The sequence below is a fragment of the Lycorma delicatula genome, chromosome 10 (assembly GCF_047948215.1).
Source record: "Lycorma delicatula isolate Av1 chromosome 10, ASM4794821v1, whole genome shotgun sequence".
Classification (NCBI taxonomy): Eukaryota; Metazoa; Arthropoda; class Insecta; order Hemiptera; family Fulgoridae; genus Lycorma; species Lycorma delicatula.
This window is the reverse complement of record NC_134464.1, coordinates 119,098,320-119,120,891: the sequence shown is the minus strand read 5'-3', so window position 1 is coordinate 119,120,891 and position 22,572 is coordinate 119,098,320. Positions and strand designations below refer to the sequence as shown.

The following is a 22,572-nucleotide window of genomic DNA, read 5'->3' as shown; positions in this document are numbered from 1 at the left end:
ATTTGCTTGTATAATACAAAATCACGATAGAATTAAACCAGAACAAAAAGAGCAATCTTTTTTTGGCAGTCGTGTTTTTTAATTTTTATTATTTATCTCACGTTTTTCGTATGCTATATACGGAATTGTAAGAAACTTTAAAATATGACTACCTATGATGACTTTTTTTTACAAGATATTAATATTTGTAATGTATTTCAATTTGAAGGTACAAATGTTATTCCCCGGGGTGAATGAACCGTTCAACATATGTAACAAAAAAGTAGAATCCTTTTTTTTTTACTGGTTAAATTAACAAAACTTTATCGTTTAAGTATTTTTATCCTGAAAATTAATAGACCAAAAAAAATAAAGGAAGTTAAAAAAATAAAAACTGTACATTTTGTGGATTGAACCTGAAATTCGTCTTACCGGCAAAATTTCCTTAAGATTTTGCATAGCTGTTCTTCCATAACAAATGGGTTTTCCTCATTCGCAACACAATGACCTTGGCCGCCGGTTAGTTCTCCTACCACTGCTTATTCTGATTTAGCTCCCTCCATTATATTTATACTGGCAGTAGTAAGACCACTTATACTTCAGTGCTTGATAACACGTGTAACAGTTTACTTAGGAAGGTGTTGATAGCAATTGTGTTCAATCAACTCTTTGGATTTCAGATATATAAATAAATTCAAAAGGGACAAACCGGTACTTTAATATTAATATAAGGTAAAGTAATATCATAATTTTATTTAATTTATTTTTATTAAAAAGATCTTTTTTTTATAAAATTACTTGTTAAATAATATTATTTGATTAAATTAAATAGATATTTGGAAACCGTGGATTATTGAGAGTTCTCCTCAAATTTAGATAAAACAAATAATATAATTTTAAGTCAAAATAAAATTATTAAAATGAAATTAGTGGTTAAAGCAAAATTTTTCTAACATAACATCTTTTAAGACATCGGGTAAAACTAAAGTTAACGTCGGAGAATTCTCGAGTTATGATATATTTTAAGCCTAAGTAAAATATGTTGTCGTTTTGCTCTGATATCGCTGCGTTGAATCGGTTACATATCTCTTGCAGAAATTTTAATGTAGTTTTCACCAAGTAAGTGGAAAAAAGAGAACTGTGATTGCCCTTCGGCGGGCCAGCAATGATTCACGACGATTTAGAAGTTGTACCAATATTATCGTTGTAGTTAAAAGTATTAAAATTTAAAAAAAAATCATAATTTTAACGTTTTTTTGTTTAAAAGTAATTATCTCCTTTTTATCTCTCCTTTTTTTAAACAGAAAGAAAAGAAGATAATTAATATTATAAAAGGGGAAGAACTTTTATCCATTCTCATTACATTCCATTCTTTGTGTACAAAAATAGATTAGTTATTTGTTTATCTATTTCTATCTTTTATTATGGTCATTAGAAAGGAAGGTTTTTTTAGTACACTTGTTTCTCACCACGTGTCGTAAACCGGTTTTGAACACAAAATTATTAGATAACTTCGCGGTCAACTTTAAATAATGAACGAATTTCTTTAATTATCGATATGGAAACGTCGATTTTAAACAATGTATACACAAGTATAATAAAAATTGGAGATGACAAACTAATATACGAGTAAATATACGATTCAAATATTTTATTCCAGCAGGTTCATAATTATGAATTATTTATGAAGATCATATTGTGATGTGATATGTCAGGTAAATCTTTCTGTAAATCACGCTAGGAATAAATAGGTTGTTATTTAATAGATTAAAAAAAAATAACCGCTTCAGCATTTGTGTGGACGGATCAAGGAAGACCATGGGAACATTTTTTTATTCGGTTCCCACGGGATAAAAAAATAAATGCAGGATAAATTCAGCTCTTCTTAAGGTAGTTATATACAGTTACATTTGTGATTTTGATGAGATTATACCTTATTTACGACCTAAGTTATTCGTTACGATTGAAATTATTCGTCGGAAACGAATTTCATCCGTAATCCTCAGGAAAATTTCGCAATTCAGCTTATATAAAATGTATTGTTCATTATTTTCTGACGAAATAATTTCGTTTCAGTGAGATTACGGGTAGGTTAAAAATGAGATTAGATTCGCTTAAGAAAAAATTAATTTAGGTTGGGCTTAAAGTGTGGATTTTAGTAAACGTGTAATATACATTATTTATCCCTAAGTAAATTGATTAAGATAAACTTGAATTTATTTAGATTAAGGTTAGGTTACCTAACCTAACCTTAATCTAAAGTAATTTAGTTTATAAGTAATTTATAAATTTCACAGAAACTTACCGTCATTTATTTGATGAAGTCGCAATTCAAGACTTCTCTCAACTTAATCGAACTTAAACTTAGCAAATTTAACCTTAGTCTTAACTAAATTTAACTGAAACCAAATATTTTTTCGGCAAATAATGTATATATTACACGTATATAATGCAAAATAACGAAATTTTTGGTACTATGTAACTTAGAGGGACATAACTCTGGTGAAAGGCGTTTCCATCGTATAATTGAGGAGTTTCATAGAAGAACGGCCTATGTGCAAAAGTCTTGTTCTGAGAAAATATCAACAAAATTTTACTGTCAATTTATAAATTTATTTCTTACAATATATAAGCTATCTCTTTAGTTTATCAATACTTGTACCTGTTATTTTGTAAAATATCTAATAGAATTAATTTCCCTCAGTTGAAGTAATATTTATGGATTTTAAAAAACTTTCCACAGGGCCTCTTTTTCCATCAAAGTGATGTTCAGTGATCAAAATAACGCTTGGACATATTTTTACATCATTATTTATTGACTCCTTATAAAAAACTTGAAAATAAACATCTAACTCATTATTACATATTTATAAAATTGAAAAATAACTATATTTATAATTTCTTTTAACACCGTTCTCAATACAATCATTAGAAATGTTCTTATCAGGATTTAAAATATTATGAATTGATTATATATTCATAAAATGTAGTTTTATTCATAGACAAAAACACATAAATGATCTAATATTTTTTATTTTTGCTTTCTAAAGTGTTCCTCGAGCATTTGGCTCAAAATTTATTTTATCATTTACATCGCGGGATTTAAGAAATTGAAATGGTATAGGTCTCACAACAGATTATTATGTCTTGTGTGTCAGTATGTTCCATGAGTAGTATACACAATTTTTACATATTTATGAATTAAGAAAGTATCAATTTTAGTTTTCGGTTTCATAAAAAAATGTTTTTTTGAGATCAGATGATATATTTTTGATAATGGGGCTTCCATGCTTAACGTTAAATGATTCTGGATCAATAGGGAATTTTTAAAAAATATCAATGTATTTTTCGGGATTAAATATTTTTATCTTCTGTAATTTTTTTTGGTATACGTGCCAAGGTTTCGGTCACCTTGGCTGTAGCTATGGCCTCGTACAGGAAACATATGGGTTACTGTTATCTTTTTAGTAAATTCAAACCGACTACAAAATTTTGACATAATCATAATTTTATCTTGTCCCCCAGCCGCATCAGATAAAAAAATAATGGATTTAACTATTGGATACAAGGATTCCGTTATAAAATCAAGTAATATTGAACACATTGCATTTACACCTTTTTTTGATTCATGTTCATAGTGTAGTAATAAAATAATAAGTGTTCTGCCCAAAGGCAGGTTTTCACATGGCCGCCTCCATTCTGCTCGATTTTGTGCCATCCGTTTAATTTTATAGTAACTTCCTTCCCTTTTTATGTTGTCTATAATTTTCATTCGTCTCCGATCTCTTGCTTTCCTCCTCGTTACAAATCCTTCCAATGCCGTCACCAACAGGCAGTCACCTCTCAGCCAGTGTCCCAACCAACTGCATTTTCTTCTTTTTGTTATTTCAATAATCACACTTTCGTCTCCTACTCCACGAAGCCCTCCTCATTCCGAACCCTCTCCTTCCAGCTGATCTTTTCCATTCTCCTCCAAACCCATATTTCAAAGCCCTCCAATCGTTTCTCCTCTCCCTTCCTAATAGTCCATATCTCTGCCCCATAAACGTTCACACTCAAAACAAAACATTTCGCAAGTTTTTTCCTTAGTCGCAGATCTAGTTTGCTCCATAGCACTCTCCTCATTCTGCTTAATGCTTCCTTTGCTCTAGCAATTCGTACTTTAACTTTCTAATCACACTTCATATCTTCCTTAATGATGCACCCCAGGTACTTGAAGGATGCCACTTACTCAACTTTATTTCCCCAGTACTAATCGTTGCCTTTTGGTTGATCTGCTAATTATCATGCTTTTTGTCAATTTTATCTTCATCTAGTAGTAAAATTTACTACTTCTGTCATTATGATTATAAACATTGAACACAAACATCCACAATAATATTTTGTAAAATTGGCTAGTACAGTTAAGTCGTGGTAGTGGAAGATTTTGAGCGAAATCAAACTCTAACACCAAAATATTATTCTTGTCACCGTTCTTGGGAAGAAGCAATACACATTTTTTTAAATTCAATCGTGTAAAGTTTAAGATAAATGTAATATTGTGCTTTTAAAGGATTCAGTTGATCATTTTCTAACAAGACAGTAATTTTTGAGTAAAAATCACTAACATCACTTTTTGGAAGTTTAAAAGAATAGCCTAATATTTAAAAATACTTGTAATAGGAATGGCTTTTCATTTTAAAATTCTTTCCCGTTGTTTCAATTTACTACTTTTGAAGTGATTTGAAAAGTTGAGTTAATTATATCAAGTCGCAGATTTTCAAAATATTTTCTTTTCGATTTTTTCAACCCGTAGTGAGATTCTGTATGAGGGATTACTAGCAAATGATTATTTAAAAAAATCTTAAGATCCAAATATTCTGTTCTATTTTGTGAGGACGGTGATGATGAGCGCCTCGTCTTTCAGCAAAGTCCATGTTTTCAACAATTCTTTGCTGTATTATTCCGAAATTTTAAACAAATCTATTAGGAAATGCTTTCCTTCATGAGCAAAATTATATTTTCAAACACACTTATGAGGATTTTTGTTTTCAACCTTCGTAGAACATCTTTACTTTTTAAACATTTTGATAAATGTTCATCTTGTTGTTTCCCACTAATTGAAGAAAACAAACCGTAATGTCATTTTTCTTTAGGTCACTTATTTTTTGACGGTAATTAGACTTTTCAGCAATTCATTTTCACATAAAGTTTAAATTGTCACATAAAATTTAAACACTCTGATGAACTCATTTGCAGTACGCAACTTTTAAATCCAGCCTATACCGTAATACAGAGACGAGCATACAACACAGCTCAATAAATATTGTCGCTGCAAAGTTTTTAATAGACAGAGAAATTATTAATGGTAAGCTTATAGTAGAAAACATGGCGGAAACAAATAACGCTTTGACAGAAAAAGGGCTTTTAGTGGTTTAAGCCCCTGTTTCATCAAACTTTATAATTTCAATTGTAACGAATTACTTAGGTCCTAAATAAGGTGTATTCCAAATTTCATAAAATTCAGAGTTGAGTCCGTAACTGCATAAATTACTCTTCTTAATCATACTGATTAAGAATTATGATTAAGAATTATGTGCTATACTAGCACATAATGAAAATGGTTAGTCTACGATTATACTCTGTATATTTTAATAAAAAAATAAAAGAAAAAAAAATAGCGCAATGATAAATGGCATACATGTTCATTTTTAAAAATTTTTTGGGAATCTGGGACTAGACTGAGCAATCGAAAACGCTGTTAATCTTAGGGGAGAAGAAAGAGCAATGTGTTATATTTGAAAATATTAAAAAAAAAAAAAATGTTATGTGTAAAAAAGTATCGAAATCTTTTTTTTAATCTTATAAAATTTTCTTTAATTTAGTCATTTTTAATAAATTTGCTAAAAATACTGATTGAAATACATTTTGAAATTACAACCCATTTAAAAAATTTAATTTAAACCTCCATTTTCGTGATTCATTCAAGAACAATTTCCTAAATAAATATTTATGTAATACAAGTAAATTTATTTGTTTCTTATTTCATTAAATTACGACAAAAAGTTGACCAGTAGTAAAAAATTTTGCAATTTGCACTTTTTTTGGCATAAGTTCATTCATACATTAAACCAAATCAACAAAAATTTAATTTCCTGTTTGAAATTCACACGTGTTATTGTGTCCAAATCATGAATAACGGATAATTATGATTGCTTATTTTCTATCTATCGTGCGATTTTGTTTTTGGAATTCATTAGAAGATTTCATAAATCTTAGGTCGTTGAATATAAAAATTAAATAAATAAGTACTGTACATTTAAAAACATATATATATATATATATATATGTATTTTTTTTATAAATATAAAGAAATGTAACATTTTTAGGGAAATTAATATAATATGTTTTTCGTACATAATAAGAAGTAATTTTATAATTTTATTATTAGATAAATGTTTCTTAAAATACTTTAATAAATGCTCTTCTTGTTTGACCAATATAAAAACTGTTACAATTCTCACATGTTATTTTATATACGACTAATTGATATTTTGTTGTAGAAACAAAGCTTTTCAAATGAAGGATATAGATATTACTATTTGTGTGGCAGACAAGTCATACTACAAATTACAATTGTTGACTTATTTGTGTATGCTGTAACTACACATTTTCTATTTTGAAATTTGTTATATCTTGGTTTATTTATTTTGTTTTTGTGTTTATTTTGAGTAGGGTATGAATATTCATTTTAATTGCACATAATTCTTCTTGAACATTTTCAATTTTAAGGGGAGAAGAGATTATCTAATTATCCATAATGTAGATCATTGATTCTCAAACCTTTTCACCCACCATCCTCATTGAGAATCAAAAATTTTCTAGTGTGCCCCCAAAATTTTGAAACTTACCATCTGTTAAATAATAATTGCAGTTGCTGTTTTTAAGATGCATTCTTAAAAACAGCAATTGCAATTATTGTTTTTAAACATCGCATATCCTATTTTTGAGTTGAAACTTACATTTTAGTTTGAAATATCAGGAAAACATAATTTTTGCCTCTTTTTAACAGCCATTGGACTGCCACAATACCCCCAATTTTCTGTGGGCTTCTACTGCCCCCCCTGAAGGCTCCAGCACCCAAAAGGAGGTGTTATCGCCCACTTTGAGAACGAATAATGTAGATTATCATCATGATAAACAGATCATTCAACAGTATGATCTGTTTATCAAACTGTTGAACAGTGCCATTTTTGTGAATCTGAATGCACGGTTATATCTGTAATGGTTGGATTTCTAAAATTGAAAGAGTTGGCTTGGCTTATATTTTTATTGATTTGGTTTTTTATGAATTTTTATATCAAGAATTAATTTTATCATTATTTTTAGTTTCCAAAATGAATTTCATGTTCTTATTTATAATATTTATGTAATTCAGTGATAATAAACAAATATAAATAATAAACATAATGAAGAATAAAAAATTCAATAATAAACATAAATATAGAATAAAGTAAAGAAACAATAAATATGAAACATTTATCCATCTATGTTTGTCTTATCAAGACAATCTAAATCATGTAGTTTCCCATTTAGAAAGAGATTGGCAATACAAAATTCCTCCTAAAATATATGCTCCAAGTCAGGTAGTTGTAATATGTGGAGATTTTTAATATAATTTTATTTGGAGTTAGTAAGGACTTAGGAAACACAGTAGATAGTTGTAAATATATATATGTTTACAATTATAAATTAATCACTGCCAAATTACATAAAAACTGTTTTTTCTTCTAAAGGGATCTTTCAAAAATAATTAACTGTTTATCTTTTTTAGTTAAGTTACTGATAACATTCTTCAGTTAATTTAAAAAATACTGTGTCAGCAGTGTCTGTCTTAAAGAGGTTACGAACCTCTTTAATATATCTAGTAATATGCTTAATCAGTATTAATTAATAACCTTTTTTTTTGGTCAAATTTAATGGATTTGTAAATTTCTTAATTATATTTTTAGAATATTTATTACTTTATTATCACATTTTATACATTGAGAGACATATCAGCAAAATATTATATTGGCATCACCGCATTGAAGATATAATAATCCTGTACAATATAAGAGTAAACTAAGGAATGAGGTTTGAGTACATTCCTCACCTCTTCCATCAATAAATTACACTTCCATATAAATTTCACTAAATGTTGTAACACATCAGTTAATCTTTAAACTCACCATAGATAACAAATAGTTGCTTATCATACTTCCAAATAATTTGAAAATACAAAAACAAAACCCTTCTGTAGTTGCTGCATTTACCCATGACACATCTAACTCTTCACAGCACACAGCACTAGTTACTTTACCTAATAAACATATCTTTGTCAGCCAATAAAAAATCATACTGAAAAATTTGATACATTAAAACATCTGACTTAGGTTAAAGACTCTACACAACATGCTACCAAAAAAAAATCAAAACCTTGTAGTTTACGAGAAGAACATAACAGCTAGCTACATACTTCAACATATAGTCATATAAGAAAGTCAGAATTTTCAGGAGAGAAGATTATTGTCACTTTCAAAGCAATATATACAAGATCATACAGTGGAAATTAAACCTAAACTGATGCGCACGATGACCCAGAAATACAAAATTTGAACTTTAATGATTGCCCACTATACTACATCAAACAGAATCAACATACATTCACTCACATTTAAAGAAATATATTCTGGAACTATAAATGGCAAACAAACTTAACCTTTTCAAATCATTTCATAATAATAGGACACACATTACATAAAATAAATCATACAAATTTTGAACAGTATGGTATTTATAAACACAGAAAATCTTTAATCTTATACAAACAAAATAATATATGATCTAATATGATGTTGGTTGTAAATATTATTATTCTATTAAATACATAACTTTTCTAAGACAGGAACCATCAACAATAATGTTACTGGTAACCCCAATGAGGAAGATGCTAATTAGTTCCAAAAGGTTTTCTGAAGAATAATTTCTATGCAGTTTAAAAGTGATTTTTATTAGGTGTTATTTGTTATTTTTATATATATATATATATATATATATATATATATATATAAGTCATATATATATATATATATATATATATATAAACTAAATAAGTTAGAAAATTATACAAATTAATAGAAAATTTTCTAATGCAGTTCATTAGGTCAACAACCAAACTAACAAAATAACAAATGATTGATTTGTGGTTTGTCTTTATAAACCTTTTATAAAGTCTTACATCTTGGACGAAATGTCATGGTTTTCTGCTTTTGTTTTTGTTATTTTGTTTGTTTTGGTTGTTGACCTAATAAATTGCATTAGAAAATTTTCTATTCTTTTGAATAATTTTCTAACTTATTTAGTTTTTTTTATATTTGTCTAACCAAAGAATAGAGTTAAGTTATTATTTTATATATATATATATATATATACTTTTTTTTTTAACCTTTGGGACCATCGTTAGGTATTGTTTCAGAGGATGAGATGAATGATTTGAGGAGTGTGTGAAAATGCCATGCCTGACTGGGATACTAACCCGGGACCTCTGGATGAAAGGCAGAGACGCTACCACTCGCGCTATGGAGGCCGGCATATTATATAACTTAAAAATAATGAATAGCACTTATAATTATAGAAATCACTTTTAAATTTCATGGAAATTATTTTTCAGAAAACCCCTTATATATATATATATATATATATATATATATGAGTACACTTGATTTATATATAAATTATGTTCATTTCCTTTGCAATTGTTTTATTTAAAAAAAAAGAAAAAAAACTATTATATATTAAGTTGTAATAATAATAGTAGTTTATTTTTTATATGCTCATATTATAAAATGGGTTTAACCTTGTGGAATGCATTTTTTTTTTTAAGTATTCGCTATTTATGTCTGAGACAAGTTTTACTAATATACAATTTAATTACATCCAGACATGTAATTAAATTTATTCTAAGTTATAAAAACCATTACTTTCCTTTTTTAAAAAAATATAACTTTTATAGACTTCAATAAAGCTTAGGAAAAGTCATAAAAACCTAATCATGTAAACAATGTTAAAAAAATTTGTAACATAAGCTGGTAGGTTTTACAGTATACCCCAAATTGTGGTTTCATAACCAAAAAATAAATTATTTTGTGCTAATAGCATTTACTAAATTTTATATTTTTTAGTATTATACAGTTGGTAGTTATTTATGAGGTACTGTAGACCACTTTTGAAAGTAGCTATGAAAAATATTAAATGACCATATTGGTTAGGATTGATGTACCTTGACACATTTTTATGTAAAAAATTTGTTTTTTAATTCCCTTTAAAATATTATATCACAACCTTAGACTTTATGTTTTAAATCTTTGAGTACTCCCTACAGGGAATTAGAAGTATATAGCTCTGATACCATAAAGTACATTGTTTCAAGGCAGGGAGCATTTGCTAGATTTTATTTTTCTACAGGTTACCCCAAAAGTAATGCATTCTGCATATGTGCACAAAAACAAATTTACAAAATGACTTGCTGCAACCGGCAGTGTGAATCCTGAAGTGTCACGGAGCAGGCTGTATAAGTAGTTCGGGGTTTATTAAGAGCATAATGGTCCGAAGACAGGGAAGAAATAAACTTGGGTACATAACGTAATTTGAGCAGTGCAAATACATCAAAATCAACACTATAAGTAACAATACTGTATCAATAATTTATCAGTTGTTAGGGGAAGTGTGTAGTGATGATGATGTAAACTGAAGCACCGTACAGCTTGGCATAAAAAGTTTAGGGAGGGCAACAGGAGTACAGAGATAAGCTATGCTGTGGCTGCTATAGACAAAAAAAACATCGACTCTTGTGTGATTTCTTGCATGATAAATTGAAAATTAAACCAGAATACAAAAAACTACAGCAAACTGCAGTCTTATGAAACATTTGCACAAAAGTAAGGTCGCAATGAGATATATACTGCACCAACTGAATGAGCAACAAAAAGCGACACATTTCAAAATTGCATATGAACTGCTTACACATTATGAAAGGAAAGGTGAACAATTCTTGAATTGAAGAATTGCTGATGATGAATCATGGGTATGTAATTTTGAAACTGAAGTGAAGTCACAAGTCAGTGTTTGGAAGAGTCAACACTCCCTGAGACAAAATAAATGTTGTTGCATGCAATCAAAAGTGAAGCAAATGATGGTTTTTGCTTACAATAAAGATGGTATTATCGCTCAGAACAGACTATCAGATGGCGTTAGTGTGACTACTACTTTCTACAGAAATCTCATTTGGAAGGTTTTGTGATGAGTGTTCCAAACTAACGTCCAGAGGTGGGTCAAATTTGAATGACAATGCACTCCCATATTGCAAGTTCTGTCATTGTTATTTTCATCTATTATACTTGGGAAATGTTTCACTATCTACCATACAGCCCTGATTTGAGTCATTGGATTTCAATCTTTCCAAAGCTGAAAGAACCACTCCTAGGAATTCGTTTTAGTAGTTGGAGTTATCAGCTGCTGTGACCCAGGAAATTTTACACCTAAACAAAAATCATCATCAAGCTTCTAGACAGTTGGCAGTCACCCCATTGCATGTGGGAGGGGATTACATTGAAGGCTTATAAACTTGATTTATGGTATACAAACAAATTTTCATTGAATCCTAATGAACAGTGGATTATTTTTGGGACAACTTTTGTGTGTCTAACTACTGAAAAGGTATTTAAAGGTTCTCATACTTTATTAATATTGTATGATTTGGTTGTATCGAAGGTTTATACTCTTAAATAATTCTTATGACTAACTATCATGGTCAAAAAGGCAGCAAATGATAATAATAATTAGTATTGTTAGGACCTGTATTTATAATGCTTAAAAAAAGTAAATAATATTAAATGTAAAATGTTATGATTGTTATAAATTATTAATTATTGCATTATCTTTCAGATTTTTTATTATTATATAAAAATGATAAACTCTTAATAATTTATTATTTAGCTGAAAAAATAAAAAATATGCTTTTAAAATAATAAATAAGAATTTATTCTTTTCTTGGTATAATTACAGTTTATACATGAAAAGTAAAAAAAGAATTTTGTTAATTTTATCTAAATATAACTTTAATAACAATGTAGTATACATCTACATATTATGTAATATAAATGTTTATTATTTCTTAGAAGCGCGGAAGTATACTGTAAAAATACTTTAAGAAATATTGAAAACTGGTTCCTCGAATTACTGCTTGTTGTATTCAACTTATATTTAATGTTGTTGTTTTCCTTGTGTAACCTTTTTTCATGGAGAAATTTTATTATGAAAATATTATTTCTTTCTAAGTACTCTAATTCAAAGAATTAATTATTTAACAAGTAAAATTTCCTTCAATTAAACCATTTTATTTTCAATACATATTAAATGTTTTGCATTACATTGACATTAACTGTTTAAAGTTGACCTCCAGATCCAGGGCATAGCATTCTTGCCTTTCAGATGAAAGACAAGAATGCCTGATCAGGTTTAATTTAAATCCTGGTCAGGCTTGACATTTTTCACATTATTTGACCGATGTGCCTTCCCCTTGTAAGATCCAAATATTTCATTAATTAAAATTTTATTAAAACCAAAATTTTTTGCGATCACTATACTTCCTTTATTTTGTACAAGGAAGTAAAAAAGTATATTTGTAATTGGGCATCAGTGAGCAGTTTATTCAGTGGATAAATAAATAAAGATAGATCCCGACCATAGGGGAAGACTTCCCTTCTTGTGACAATACCGGTTGTCATACCACCCCCTTCGTTCCAAGGTCTGATGGGCATTACCGGAAGTCATGTTTTAGACCTTCTAAACTTGATAATACAACACTGTCATCAGTTTGATCTGTAGAAATTCATTAAGTTGAACACCTAACAGTATGTATCACTTAATCCTTTGAAAGTATTACAATGTGGAATGTAAAAAAGTCAGAAATGAATTGCTTAAAGTAATAGAAAATTTTTATTTATTAAAAATTAATTTTTTATTATTTAAAAAAATTGTAAATCTTAATAATTATTTTTTCTTTCCCATAGTTAAATATAAATTTAATTGTTTGATTATATTTATATTCTTTAATTTTAATTTTTGAAGCCAAGATGCTTAACAGAATAAAGCAATAAAACAAAATGTTTATTAATATATTAGCATCTCAATTTTGAAAAATATGTTTCAACTCTTGAAAATTTGGGGCTCATTCATCAGCGAGCTTTTTTTAATGATTGAAATATTCACTAACATTGATTTTAAATAGATAAAAATCAAAATTAAAAAACTTTTTAAATTTAAAAAAAATATTTGGGAGTACCTCACCAGGGGAGGGATATTAAGTTATTTTAGTAAGTTTATTGTTTAAAAAATACATTTTGAGCATTAAAAATTTGAAATTGCAAAAACCTTTTTTCTTGTTTTGAAGGGGAATTTTTTTCCATACCAAAGGGGAAGCATTATGATAAAATTAATTTTTAAGAAAATAATCCCCGACTGGTGACACATTCTAAAAAAGAACTTTTAAAAATTGTTTAAAAGATACAAATATATAGATATAATTCTAAATAAAAAACAAAGTGGTAATTTTCTAACAAAGGGGTGAAAATTTTTGGTTAATTTTTTTCAAGAAATACTAAAAAATTAAGATTTTTACATTCTAAATGCAACTTGCTAGATGGATTTAAATTTAAAATAAACAGATATTTTACATTAAAAAAATAATTTTTGTTGACACCACGAGTGGAATGGGCAAAAAGTTTTTATAATGTTTTGTAGGTCTATTGACATAAAGGATGTAGATGCACAAAACTCTCGTTAACGTTTATTTCTGAAACAAGATATAGCTAAAAATAGATAAATAGATTTAGTCATTTTTTGGGAAGAAGATGAATATTAAATAAAAATTTTTGGTAATTTGTGATTATGATAAAAGAGCTTCTATGTTTGTAAGAAAATCTTTTTGCTAATGTGCTCCACTATTTGAAATCTTATTTTAGCCAAAACACTAAAATAAGATTATGAAAATATTATAAGAAGTAGTTTAAAGAAAATTGGTAATGGGGTTCAGAGTTATAAGATCAGATACATACAAACATATTTAAGCACAATGGCTGTCTAAGAAAAATAGATATTTTGATTTTGGAGGCAGAGGAATAAAAACCTTTCACAGATTATTTACAATCTATTTAAATTTATTTTTTTATTGTCTCCTTAAGGCACAAAACTTAAAAAAAAGTACCTATTTTTTTAGGTTTTTTTTGACCAATTTATGTACATTCCTAGCTACACAGCTACAGCAGCAAATATCACTATAGCCAGGATAATAAAAATTCCATTGAATTCAAATTTGATCTTATTTAAAAGTGAAATATTTACCAAGATTGTAAGAACTGTTAGTAAAATGTGGTTCAGAGTAACATTTTAGTGATAGGATTCCCCTAAAGTAGTATTCATTGCATACACATGAATTAACTCGTTTAAAAATTCATAAATATGGAGAAAATTTATATATATATATATATATAATATATGATATTTTTATATAGCATATTTCAGGCAAAGTTTACAATCTTTGAACAAAATGAGAAATCATAATTGTATCCTGAACTGTACAACTGTGTGAAAGCATATGAAATGAGGAAATTCTGATAACTGAGAAACAATGATACTTTTCAATATATTTGATTTATCTTATCTTAGTTTTATAATTAAACACTAATAATTCACATATATATGTTAAGTACCATTACAGTAGCTGCTGCAAAGAACCTTACATGGGGTATTGATTTTCATCAATATCATCTCTTCTAAGGAAAGTGAATTATGTATCACAGCCACAAGAAAGACAGATAGATAATGTAAAAGAACAAATTAATGTTCAAGTTTATTCCAGCTTTCATCTTTTTTTTTTCAATTATAAATTTTTTTAATCTATTTCTTATTTTTTAAAAGGTGTACTCTGTTTACATTTAAATAATTTAAATATATATATGTATACGTTAAGTATCATAATCATAAAGGTTGTAGGGAGCCTGACATGATTCACAAGATACTCCTGAAAATGAGAGGGTTATCTTTAAGAATAACGAGCACTTCATACCAAGGTTAGTGGGAAAAGTGAGGATTGAAGTAGTTTTCCATGTCCTTCTTCATTGAATTAAATACATAATTGCATATCAGCATTAGGTTCATCAAATGCTATTGATATTCAGCTCTTTATGTGACACCTTCATAATTTTCACTACACTTACTGCCTGTGTAGTGTACATCATTGTACTCAGAGAAAGCTAACTGGTGCTGTATGTCGTTTATGCATATGACAACCATAAAAAAGAGTGGGGAAAAAAGTGTAAAATAACATTTATAATATTTTTAATGATTATATGACACTACACCAGAAGGAAATTAATGAGAACAGTTATACCAATTTTCATAAAATGTATAAAGATTCATAGAGTAAATGTAGATTTGAAAAAACAAATTGACTGGTGCTATACTGATATGGAAAAATTAAAAAGACAAACTCATAAATCTGACAGTTAGCCTCTGCTATCACTTCCACAGTTAAGTTTGATGAATATTTTGATAAAAACTATACAGTATCAGTTTAGTCAATCTAAGCAGAAAAACTGAAATATAAGCTTAAAAACAATTTAAACCATTTAGAGTCCACAGTTGAACTTCACCATATTGTAATACAAACACTTTATGTAGGATTCGATAAATAAAACTACATTTCAAGAAAAAGAGCATGAAACGCCACTATCAAAAATATTTCTCTCATTAATCCTATGGTATTCCTCTTTTCCAGTTCAAAATAGTCTCAGTTTCTAGTTTGAATATCTCCTTTCTGGTTCTAAGATGATTAATATTTTATACTACTTCTGTCTTTCTTAAGGTAAATTTTTATCTTATCCAGTTCTATACAAAGAATATGTTTTATGAGTGGTGACCAATCCAATCGGTAGATCATAGTGATCTAAGCTGTTTTTAACTAAGATTTCTGTCTGCTTGAGCTATAATACAATACATTTTATTTTTTAGTCAAAAAATCTTTACTACTTGCTGTGAACCTGTTTATGATAACTTTGAAAAAGTCAAAGTAAATATCTATATTTAGAGTTTCCTTTATTTCTGTTAATAGTTTTTGAATGTTAAATATTGACAAGTTTATTTCAGTTGTTTTCCATCGCTCTTTAATTTTCATAAATGAGATGTAAAACCTTTTGTCTATTTATATTTATGAATGAAATGGATGAATGCCAATTTTAAATAAAATTTTAAGATATAATTTTGTGATTTCCTGTAGCCATTTCCAGACTAGAGAATCCTGTCTGCAGGTTAGAAAAGGCTATAAAAAGATAATAGTATATATTTTTTTCCTTCTTTTTTAATTATTAATAGAGTTTTGATAAATTGGTTGACATAATTTAGTAATAATAGATTGTAATATTGAATTATTGGAAGTCAAATTTTCTATAATTTTGTAAAAAAAAATGCTACTGGTCATACAATTAAATAAATTATACAAGGTACTTCTTTTAAGATTGATTTTGATATAGCATTATTCTATTCAATAATTTGTATTCTTTTAAATTGTAAGTATTTTCCTATGTCAATGTGTTTGATTTAATTTTTGTTCTTTACTTCAGTAAGAATTCGATTTAAAAACATATGTCTACGTGATAAATATGTTGTACTTGATATTTTTGAAGATTTGCTGATCGGCTAATGAGACAGTAAATCTATGTTGGGAATCAATCCTAAGACCTCTAGAATACCATCCAGTATATTTACAAACTTAGTGCTAATGTAAATAACACTCAATATTAATTTTATATTTAAAAAAAATTATACATTGATTTGTATTGATATAAATTTTGATAAACTTATGTTCTGATATGTTCAGAGATGTAATAACGAGTTGGCCTAACTGGTTTTCAGAATGCAGTAATAACCCTAGACATTGCAACTTCCTTAAGGTTAACTGAAGGTCAATCTCACCTTTATAACTACTATGATTTTAAATTCATACAACATAGTTTTAGCTGAATTAAAAATTATATGTATATATAAATATATATATATATATATAATAATAATAATAATAATAATAATAATAATAATGCAATATTACAAAGTATTACGAAGTTTAGCCGAAGTTAATTTCAGTATAAGATAATAAATTAGTATATCAGTCTTGTTAAGGTAATAGGAAGAATTGTTTAGTTAACATTAACTCATATTTCAAAAAGTTACTGATTTTGAAAGTACAGATTCTAACTCTATAATTTAATTTAATAACAAAAAAAATCTACTACATTGGCTCTGAAACTATACTACAGGATGCAGTCCCCAGGCAAAGAGTGGAAAGTATTAAAGGAATGGGATTTTAAGGATTTTTCAGATATTGAGTTATTATTTCTAACTTGGCCTAAAGTGTAATTATTATTACTAAAATTGTTTTGAACTATTCTATTACTATTATTTTTAAGTTATGCACAGATTCATAACTTGCATTTATTATTACCTTCATACATGTAAACTTGTTATTGATTTGTTTATGTTAACGTATATGTACATATTAGTTTTTGTATCCATTGACACCCTTTTCTCCCTGCGGGTCGGAATGGAGGTTGTCGAGACCAAGCCGGCCGCAAAGTACCTAGGAATGATGATTGACCGGAAACTCAGCTTTGTTGAGCAGATTCGGAAAGCTGCCGACAAAGCTGCGAGAGCCGTAACTGCTCTCAGCCAGCTCATGGCGAATGTCGGCGGACCGAAGGCCAGCAGACGGCGATTGCTGATGTCCACGGTGCATTCCATCCTGATATACGGGTCGGAAGTGTGGGCTCAGGCATTAAGAGCTGCAAGAAACCGGTAGCGGCTCGTGCAGATGCAACGCACCACAGCCTTGTGAGTCGCTTCCGCGTATCGGCCGGTTTCCGAGCCTGCAGTACTGGAGGTCGCCGGCGTCATACCTATTGCTATTTGGCAAAGGAGCGCCAGGTGACCTACAGGAGGCAACGGGCAGGCTAAGACCGGGAGACCATTGCCAACGAGGAACGCACTCCCACGTTTCTCGCATGGCAAGAGACATGGGACTACGAAACCAGAGGACGATGGATAGCAAAGCTTGTCTTTCTGGTCAGACAGTAGACGAAGCGGCGGCATGGAGAGGTGGAGTACTACATGGCCTAGTTTTTAACGGGTCACGGGTACTTCCGCGCTTACCTCCATATCATACGGAAAGCGCCGTCCCCCAACTGTCTCTATTGCCCCAGTGTAAGGGACGACGTTGAGCACACTTTTTTAAAATGTGCTCGGTGGGCGGCAGATCGAGGGACACTAGAGGCGGATCTCGGAGCACTGAGTCCCCACAACGTGGTTGCGATGATGCTCCGTAACCTGAGCAGCTGGGAGAGTGTAGCCCGTTTCGTCGGCAACATTCTCACGACCAGAAAGGGTGACTTGGATAGTCCTGAAAATTGGCAGGCTGTTCACAGGGTGCCTTAGTTTGGGCTGCTTCTCGACTTGTTGGAAAGTGGCTTTGGTGAGGGTGCTCTTAAAACCAGGAAAGGATCATAGTGAGGTTGGCAGTTATCGGCCTATGAGCCTCTTGCCGGTAATCAGCAAGTTGTTTGAAAGGCTGGTTGTGGAACGGCTCTGGGAAAGCATTGAGGTGAACTGTTTTCTAAATCCAGTGAGGCCAGTATGACTTCACGAAAGGGGTTGGCACCGAGGATTGCATCTTAAATACTCTTGCCAAGGTGGAAAGCGCTGACTAAATATGTTTTGGCAATTTTTATAGACATAGAGGCAGCATTTTCTTCATTGTGTTGGAGTTCTGTCTTGTATGAGTTGGAACGTTTAAAAGTTGTTTTTAAAACAACTTCCTACGAGGTTACCACCGTATTGGGAAAGGCTTTCCCAAACGATTTAGTGGTGAAAGTTCGGGCAGGCATGTGGAGATTCCGAAGAGGCCGGAAGGCCGATGTTATTTGGGATGCGGTTTCGAGGCGGGCCAGTACCGGAGCGGAACGATGATCACAATTCACCGGATTAAATTTCCTTCAGTTGCCCATCTCCCACCTGCGGAAGAGGCTGCAGAACCTCGCGATGGAAGCATGGCAGCTGGAATGGGACACCACGACTAAGGAAAAATCCCTGTACAAGTTTATACAGGATCGGGGGTATGGTATGCTTCTTGTTTGTTTTTAAGGGCAACGGGTGCCCAGATGCTCACCAACCATCTTAATTTGAACCAATATCTGTTTTGGTTCCGCCTGACAGCTGATGAGCTGTGTGTCTGCGAGGAGGTCCAGTCAAATGAACATCTGATGTTTGACTGCCCTACTCTTGGGAGGGGCCAGAGACCGGGCCACCCTGGAACTTAGAGGTCAAGGGGAAAATTGGCCACTCACAAGCTACGAGTCAATGTGGCGAGAGTCGCATTGTTGGATGTGTGGGAGTTTCTTGATGCGGTTGCTGTGTTCAACCTCAGTGGTTTACCTAAGGGAAGATTCCTTCCTCACTGCTGTCAGAAGCTAACCCAGAAATATTTGGCTGACCACCAGCCAATTAAGGCTCCAAGCGCTTTAATATGGTGGACAGGTACTTGCTGGCATTCAGTGACCTAGGCGTGGCAGCAAATTGCTGTCTAGACAAAGTAAATTTTAATTTATGGCTGTCATATATATTTTTAGTAGTTGATGGGTGCGCCTACCCATTTCAGTAAATATATGACAATTGAGCGGTTGGGACACTTAAGTCGGTGGTGTATGGCACCACCGACTTAAGTGCTTAGTCCGCTCACACTGTTAGGTAAGCTGTAGGAGCTGTTTAGGACACTGGTCGCTAAATTGTTTTGAGCTTCAGCAGCTGTTTGTCGCACAGACATTTGGTCTTATGCTTTAGGGCGACCGAATGGGGTGGTGGTGGGAGAAATGCCAAGTCCTGAAAATTAGGTAGCGCCTTCTCAGGCTAGTATAGGAGGACTCAACTGGAAGTAATGTGTTAAATGGTTTCGGATCGAGTCCTGGTAGAAAGGGGGGGGGTGGTTTTAGTTGGTAGTCTGCTGATAGTGATTGGATAATAATACCATCAGTGGGAGCCTGACACTCTGTGCGTAAATGCATTTCCACCTCCTTTCGCAAAAAAAAATTATTATTATGTTTAAGATAATATTTCATATTAAATTAAGTTGTATATATTTATTTAAATAAAATTCTATTGACTTGATTGATCTTTTACATTTTCCAATAAAAAATTAAATTATATATGTTCATTGATTTATGGAAAAAGTATATTTAAATTAAAAAAAAGAAGAAAATTCTTTGTTTATGCTACACTTTATGGCAGTTGTGTCTTCCTCAAATCTGAACAAGGGAACATTTTATTATAGATGAATGTTAAGTATTAAATGCGTGCTGTTATTTTTGTTATTTTAAGGTGGCTTTTAAAAAATTATCTGATTAGTGTAAATGATGCATATTTTTATAAGGATTAGAATATTTTAAGTAGAAATACTTAGATTTTGCCTAAAAATTAATCTTGTGAAATTATGTTTTAAAATAGAAGTAGGATGATATTATTGATGAGAAAGACAAATGTGGGACAGTTCCTTTCTTATCTTTGTAGTAACATATCTACTCACTTCTGATTTTATCTGCACAATACACTATACTAATTAAAATAAAATATTTATTTATTCATTTCCGCTAACATTAAAAAATTAACATCTATCTACCTGTAAGAACTGTGGCAATGAGAACTAAGATTTACTTTAAGTTTAAATAAGTAAATTTTTCTTGAATAATTGTTTATATACCTTTTACTTCATCTCAAACAAAAATAAAAACGTTCCATGAGATGAATTGACTAGTTTAAAAATAGTGCATCTCTAAAAGTAGTATGTTGATAATATTTGATAATGTTTGTTGATAATGCATTTAAAAGTAACATTTCTTAACATTTTAAAGTTACATTGTATGCACTTAACTTTACACAAGTTGTCAGCAATTAGGTATCCTTTAAAAAAAATGCTAGTCATGCTTTAGATCAAAGCTTTGTGTCAGAGAGGAACCAAAATATGAAATCCAGAACACAGAATTCATAACTTGGGAAAAAACCAAATATGTTTTTGGTCTCCCAAAGATCACTAAATTCTGTAGTATATAATTTATAATTGTAAGACTTCATCTGAACTATAGGCTGTTGCCCTTGTAACTTAAATTGTATAAAGATTAAGCCTTACAATGAAGTCCTATATATAATTCCTGTCTGGTTGTTAGGGTTTTTTAATTTCAATTTATGTTTCAGGGTGATGCAGAGGTTAGTGCTTGCCATCTTGTTCAGTAGGTTAATATGAGACCAAACTTGACTAAATATATTTTAATGCTGTACTGGTTTCTTCATATTTCTCCTGGCTATGATCTATTTTTTTCTAATATAATAAATATTCTAGCCTGGTGTGAGCTGTGAATAAGTTATAAAAGATGTGCTCACTACATGCACATGACATAAAACTACCTGTGGATCTTGATTTAACTATCCCTATATAAATCTGAAAAAGTTTTGAATACAAAATTAATCAGTAGTAGGAATCTCCCATTAATAGGTACAAATAAAAAAAAAAAAACCATTACTGATATGCTGTTGATAGTTAAATTTAATCTTATGATGAGAGAAGAATAGGAAACTTATATGAAAATATATCATGAAAGAATTGAATTGTGAATACTTAAATTCATAAACTTCTATACATTTTTCTTAAAATATCAATGTGAAAGTTTAAGTAATATTTGTTTGAACAGTTATCAAATAACTAATAATAAAGCATATTATTTATATAATTAAAGTTAATTACTTACTAATGTTATGTTATGATTTTTTCTTTCAGAAAAAAAATGAAGGTTCCAGAATTAAAAGACAGCTTATGTGGATTAAAACTAGAAACAGGATGTAAAATTATTGGATTTATCTACCTGGTAAATTGAAATCAATTCTTATGTAATTTCATTTTTTAACTTTTGGGTGGATTATGATTAAAAAACAATGGTTTAGAGGATCTCTTAGGAGATTTCTTTATGTAGAGGAGTTTACAAAATAAAAAAAAAAATTGTATGTTAAAAATGTTCAGTGTAACATTTTTATATTTAAACAAGTATAAAGTGTTTAATTTTATATCTGTTAACTAAAATTATGTCTGATATATTGCATCTGTAAACAAAAATGTTTACATTTTTATTTGTTAACAAAATTCAAGTATGTAATTTTTTTGTTATGATCATTTTAAATTAAAATGAATCTGATGGGTGCACACTAATGGCTTTAAATTGTCAGTAACTAAGTCAAAATATTTTGTTTTCTATAGACAGCTAGATGGATATTAGAACATGGTGAAACTATACTTAGGTGAAGATGAGATAAAGGGAACAAATGAAATTAAACTTCTACATTTGACTTTTGATGAAAAGCTGACTTTCTCAAGTCACATTAAGTACACTAAAGGTGAATATCTAAGGACAATTAACATCCTTAAACTCA

The 22,572-nt window shown here is 30.0% G+C and overlaps 1 protein-coding gene across 1 annotated transcript in view; it reads left to right on the top strand.

The window, feature by feature from the left end:
* The first annotated feature begins 571 nt into the window (after positions 1 to 571).
* The window catches only part of LOC142331470 (uncharacterized), a 36,284-nt gene continuing 14,283 nt past the window's right edge, over positions 572 to 22,572 (top strand). The window contains exons 1-2 of the mRNA XM_075377406.1: positions 572 to 711; positions 21,926 to 22,013. Of these exons, the coding sequence (XP_075233521.1) occupies positions 21,933 to 22,013 (81 nt within the window). The 5' untranslated portion in view covers positions 572 to 711; positions 21,926 to 21,932. The remainder of the gene's footprint in view (positions 712 to 21,925; positions 22,014 to 22,572) is intronic.